Source organism: Punica granatum, chromosome 2 (genome assembly GCF_007655135.1).
Source record: "Punica granatum isolate Tunisia-2019 chromosome 2, ASM765513v2, whole genome shotgun sequence".
Classification (NCBI taxonomy): Eukaryota; Viridiplantae; Streptophyta; class Magnoliopsida; order Myrtales; family Lythraceae; genus Punica; species Punica granatum.
Window position 1 is genome coordinate 33,147,300 of NC_045128.1, and position 6,232 is coordinate 33,153,531.

The window sequence follows — 6,232 nt, forward strand, 5'->3', positions numbered from 1 at the left end:
CAACACCAACCCCTGTTTCAGTTCGAATAAGTTTGTTATAGAGTTTCTGTGACAAAGTCTTTAATATTGTTGGTTAGTTTGAGTCTTGTTTTTTCTTATCCCTAATTTTCAGTTTTTTGTTGCTAGTCTTTTAGGTTGGTGGATGATTCGTTCCTTTGTTATAGGGGATAGTGGGATTTGTTATTTAGTTTTTGTTACTGTAAGCCTTTATAAAAGGCCTTATATCCAAAAAATAAAATGTGTGCCTCTTTACACAGCATTTTGTTTTGTTTTCTTCTACCGTTTATTCAACGGCCTATACACCACGCTTGCCGTTGTTGGAATCTCGATCCGAGCTTACATCTAGTGCCTTATGGGACCTATTGTTGTATGAGCCTAAAATTGTTTATTCAAATCATGAGCAAGAGATTCCCCTACCCAAACAGCCTTGGGACCTAGAAACCACTCAGCAACCCTAGATCCCATTGACCAGCACCTGGGATAAAGTCCCGCACCGGAGGACACGATTCCGCTCCTATCCATTCTAGGTGGCTATCTCGATCTGACCGGATCTGCAAAGAAAACACCGGGAAACGGCCACCTAGAGCCCACACTAGTTAGATCTGAGTGTCCGACACTAGCCTGGGCCTGGAAGCAAGCAAATCGACATTGGATCCCCACTGGACTGATCAGTGAGGGAGACCCATGCCCACAACGAGAGACTGGAGGAAGGAGACACTACGGTGGGGTTAGGAAAGAGAGGAGCGGCACTGAACACGTTCAACTAAAGCCGAACGCGCCAAAACGCACCACTCTAGCTGATCGGAGCTAGACTTGAGTCTTCTAAGTTGAAGTTTCGAGAGAAAAGGAACGAGAACTCTTTTCCTATTTGTTTTTTTAAAATATGAGTTTAATATAGGGGAATTTACCTAAAATGATCCATAATTTATCCGTTTTGTCAAATATATCCCATGCTTTTTTTGTCAAATATATCTCATGGTTTATCCGTTTTGTCAAATATATCTCATGCTTTTTTTTTGTCAAATATATCCCATGATTCACTTTTTGCATTAAATCTATCCCGGTATTATCTTTTCCATCGACATCTAACGGCCGTGCTGACGTGACGTGCACGTGGCAAGTGTGGCCCACTATCCTTTCACGTGTCACATCAGCACGGCCGTTAGATGTTGACGGGAAAGATAACGTCGGGATAAATTTGATGGAAAAAGTAAATCATGGGATTGATTTGACAAAAAAATTATATGATAGATTTGACAAAATGGGTAAACCATTGGCCATTTTAGGTAAAAATTCCTTTAATATAATGAAATATAAAATATAATAAAAGAGAATAGGTTATCCAATCACAAGAATGTGATCTAGAGCCTCTAAATTATGAGGTGAGTGTATTATATCCTTTTTCATAATTATTTTACTTTGGTCGTAGGAATTTTGTATCATATATTTTTATAATTTTATCGAATGATCGCAATCCTAAGAACTGATTCGTTATTCCTCCAAAGCATCGGGATCATCCATACGAAGCGTATGTCACTGGTTGTACTTATTCGATTTGGTTAGGGAATATTACACGCGAGAATCTAACTCTATCAATGATAATAACCTCGTGACAATGTTAACACAGATGCCATAAGGATACAACATCACTTAAAATCATATCCTCTCGGAGCTTCACAGTCTGAGAAAGAACAGATTCTCACCTAAGTGTCTGGATATTCCTCAAGTTGTTAAATCAATTCTCAAGATTCTTTATCCTGCATCCATTGATATAATGGACATACAAATCGACCCTCTTATCATCATCTTCGTCATTGTCGATTCACTATTATAGTGGTCTCATTCTTTTCTTCTTATTGAAAAAGAAAAAGGCAAAATACATGGCATAGCATAACTTTTGTACTTAATATCGAATTGGACACAACCTCTAAAAATTATCTGAAAAAACACAACATTTCATTTTTACTTTAAATATGACACTTTCTTTAAAAATTCGATAGTCTTGCTAACGTGGCATGCCTATTACGTTGACAGAGTACACGTGGCGTGAATTAGCAAAGTGTCCCATATTTTGACGTGGCATGCCTATTACGTGAATGGAGTACACGTGGCGTGAATTAACGAAGCGTCCCATATTTAGCACGAAAATGAAAAGGATGTGCTAAATTGAACACTTTGGCCAAAGATTGTGATATACTACTATTTAACTTCTTATTATTATTATTATTATTATTATTATTATTATTATTATTATATGTATATGTATATGTATATGTATGCTAGCTAGATATTTGAAATTGGTATTTTCTTTAAACTCGTGTGCATTCATTAAATTACAACACATTGTAAGCTTGCATACATACATACATACATATATATATATATATAGAGAGAGAGAGAGAGAGGTAAATAGCACTTAACGGTATAACCCTGAACCAATGTGTCAAATTTTTCATATTCATTCATTTTGGTGTCAAATTTGGCAGGCCATTTTAATTCATGTTACGCATGAGTCGTTCATGTGTGCTCCATCTACCAAATAAGTGCATCACATCAGCGAAGAAACCGTTAATTTTGAATGGAAATATAACGGTGTGCCAGATTAGACACTTTTTAGATAATTTTTTAATGTTATACCAAATTCGATACAAACTTTAGTGGCCGTGCCATTTGATGTATTTTGCCCAAAAAAAAATAAAGTTTGCATTTATTAATTGACATATAGTGAAAATGAGTCAAATGACACTGGAAGGGGAATTCCTTCGAACGGGGATGAATTACGGAAGTATTACTCACGTTAATTTGATGTTAAAGATCAATGTTCATATACTCAGTTCATGAGCTCTTTTTTTTTTTTGTAATATAAAAAACTTGATGTTTATGATCTGAAGATTTCACAAAATATATAATATTATTGATCGTGATTTGACAACACGATTTAGAAATTCCAATAAAGATTTCATATTTCTTGCATAAGTCATCCAAATTATCTTATCAAGATAGCTTTCAGAATCAAAATATCTCCCAACTTTAAGTGGCAGAAGCCGATGGGTTCCCCTACTAAATCACTGAGGATGAAATGATCTTATCAGACATTTATATTTACACATACGACGTCCATCGACATTTTTATATCTTATCTCTAATTCTGACACAATCAATGATCTAGATGTTTTTAACAGATGTTAAAAAGAGCGTAACATGCACGCAACCCATGAGCTCTTATAAGCAAGCCAGTCTGACGGATTGATGCCGCATATATTTCAAGGCATATACCAAATAGGAATAGCCCATCGTACATGCAACTGTGTGTTGATAGGCTCATATGCTTATTATTTCTCGGAAAGAATTTTAAGTATGAAATGGGTATCTTTTAGACGCTTTATTCTTCGTCAGATGTTCTCAAGAATGCGTCGTCTCACTTTGTCCGCCAAGCTTTTCTCTTTGGCTTCTCTAATCCAAGGATGTCTGGAATAACATTAATTAATTAATTCAGTTTGATTATGACGTGTCTAGAATAAATAAATTAATTTAGATTGATTATGGCGTGTTCTCTCATTTATAATTAAAGAGATTTTGATGAGTGAATTTCCATCAGTAAAACTTTTTGTGCATCTTTATTTTTCCTTTCTCGGTTCATAAACAGAAGAATTATTTAATCAAACGCTTAATGAGCTGAAATTTGAATTGTCTACCTAAGCAGTTGACAAAAAGAAGAATATAATGACAAGGCCCAAACAGCTGCATCTTCGGTGACAAGTTGACAAGCACGGATTTTTTTGCCCATTTTCTTTTTGGGAAGGCCAAGGACGGATTTTCACCTCTCCTGATCGAGTTCGATTAATTTAACGACACTTTGGTAAGTAAAAATGAGATGTATACTGGCTCATATGTCGTGTGGGCATCATATATCAAGATACATCCCGATATAAATAAATAATTATAGGACATGTGAATATTCATAATCCAATTCCATGTAAACCATTTTATTGATATAGAATGATAGTAATTCAACATTGCAGACCTATTAACACCGAGAGTACCTGGACGACACATCACGACTAACACGATAAACACTCAATACGGCAAGAACGATGATGAAAAACGACAGACACTAGACCAAAACGCGACCTTAACTTAAATAGCTTGGCGGTTCACATCTCTAACGTACGTCGGATGCCACTCAGGAAAGACAAAGTCAAATAGAGCACGGCAGCCACTGGCGTGTGTGCGAGCTGTAATTAAATGTCCGTTTCTTTGTTATATGGCCAAGACCAGCCCGGGAACGGACTTCCCGACCTGACTCGAGAGGCTGCTCTCCCAAACGGAAGGCCAATGCGGCTGGGACGACGGCGATGACGAGGACGTTGAGGCGATGTCGGGGAGGTTTTTGCCGACTGATCCGAGGCAGGTGACGGTGAGGGAAGTGTTCAAGTACTCCCGGACCTGGGTGATCACCCCATGAGTGACCGTGCAGGCGTGGACCCAGCAGATTGAGCGGCCCTGGTCGCAGCCCTCGGCTAGGACGATGGGGCCCAGGGAGGTGATCTTGTCGGGGACGAACTCGAACCGGTCTTCTTTTGGCGTGGCGATGCCGGTCAGGAGGCGCATCAAAAACTGGTGGGTGGGCGGACCATGGAACCACCACTCCAGGTCTGGTGCGACGATGCGGTGCACAGTGTCGACGTCGCTCGTCCGCAGGGCGTCGTACAGGGCTCTTACAACCCCGCAACTACTGGATTCGGAGTCTTCCTCCAGAGTTGCCTGAGCAAACGCCAGTTCGGGAGCTACTTGCGTCGAGAGATGGAACAAATCGAAGTTCAAAGATGATCGCGTTATAAGACTCCGAGAGAGCGGGTAGGCTCTTTCCAGCAAATGGAGGTAATATATATAGGGGAAGGGCCGGAAGGCGATGGTGGGGGGTTGTGATCCAATGCATCCGCGTTTTCGTGCGCGTATTACGGCTACCGGCCCTCCTCGTGCCACGTTGCATATTTTTTGGACATCGTGTGAATGGGTGGGGATACTTGCGAAACGCCTGCGCGTGTTCTTTTTTTTTTTATCGTGGACCTTACACTTTCGGTCGGAAAACCGGGAGTGGGGCCCGAGGAGTGACGTAGCGGAACTTGTGAGGTTAGGTTATTACCCGACCCGAGTTCAATATTCTCGAGTGCGTAATAATTTTGGTCGGTCCTGCTTTGCCGTTCCTTTTTTACATTTTTGGCCTTTCCGATTTCATGGTCGTATTTTTCTAATTAAATAATACCGTGCTGTTCATTGTGAATCCACAAGAATCTTTACTTGTGAATCAATAGAAGAATGTTCGAGCCTTCTCGATTCAGAATCTCCCAAATAATTTTTTTTTTAAACCATTAGCATACTGCAAGTTTCTGAAATTAAGGGCATCATTTTTTCTACGAATCATATGTATCTCTAATTGCGTCAGAATTATAATGTGTCGACTCATTGTATATGTAAATGATTTCTACTTGGAAACATGATCAACCGTTGCCCGCATAGGAAGAGCTACTTAGTTAAGCTAGAAGTTTGTCCATCTTATATATCCGGTGAGAAAATCTCGTTGTTGATCAAGCTTCGATCTGACGATGAAAAAAGGTGTGCCTCCATGCGTCAGCGGTGCTCATCCCTCTCACGAGGAAGAGTCACGGTATATACCTCGATGACTTATTCTCGCCCAAACAGCAAATTATAGGAAGATACAAATAGCAGTAAGGGTGGCAATTTGTGTCGTGTCGTGTTTATACGTGTCGTGTCTAAATGGGTTCGTGTCATTCAAGTCATAACCCGTACACGACACGTTTATATCCGTGTCAACCCGTTTAGACACGTTTAAACATGTTTATCGAAACGTGTCATAATAGGTACACGTGTCCATACACGACACGATTATAACCGGTTATCCGAACACGTTAACACAACCTGTTTATCCAATCAATCCGGTTATCCGGACACGTTAACACGACACGTTAACACGACACGTTTATCCGACCAACCCGATTATCCGAACACGTTAACACGACCCATTTATTCGACACGTTAGGGTTAATGGGTTACACGATTAAATAACACGATTAATCGAAGGGTTAGTCGAAGGGTTAGTCGAAGGGTATTTTGGTAAATTTAGTTAAATAAACGGGTTAATGGGTTACACGATTAAATAACACGATTAAACATGTCTAAATAAACAGGTTTAATCGTGTATAATCGGGTT

At 39.6% G+C, this 6,232-nt stretch overlaps 1 protein-coding gene across 1 annotated transcript; it reads right to left on the bottom strand.

Annotated features, from left to right (window-relative positions):
• Positions 1-3,958: 3,958 nt before the first annotated feature.
• LOC116194293 (senescence associated gene 20-like) lies at positions 3,959-4,862 on the bottom strand. The gene has a single exon (XM_031523069.1). It carries the CDS (start codon positions 4,609-4,611, stop codon positions 4,261-4,263), a length of 351 nt encoding a protein of 116 aa, XP_031378929.1. The 5' UTR covers positions 4,612-4,862; the 3' UTR covers positions 3,959-4,260.
• Positions 4,863-6,232: the final 1,370 nt, after the last annotated feature.

What these genes read in the sequence shown, in the direction of transcription:
- LOC116194293 (XM_031523069.1), bottom strand. Translation starts at nt 4,611, where the DNA reads ATGCGCCTCCTGACCGGCATCGCCACGCCAAAAGAAGACCGGTTCGAG.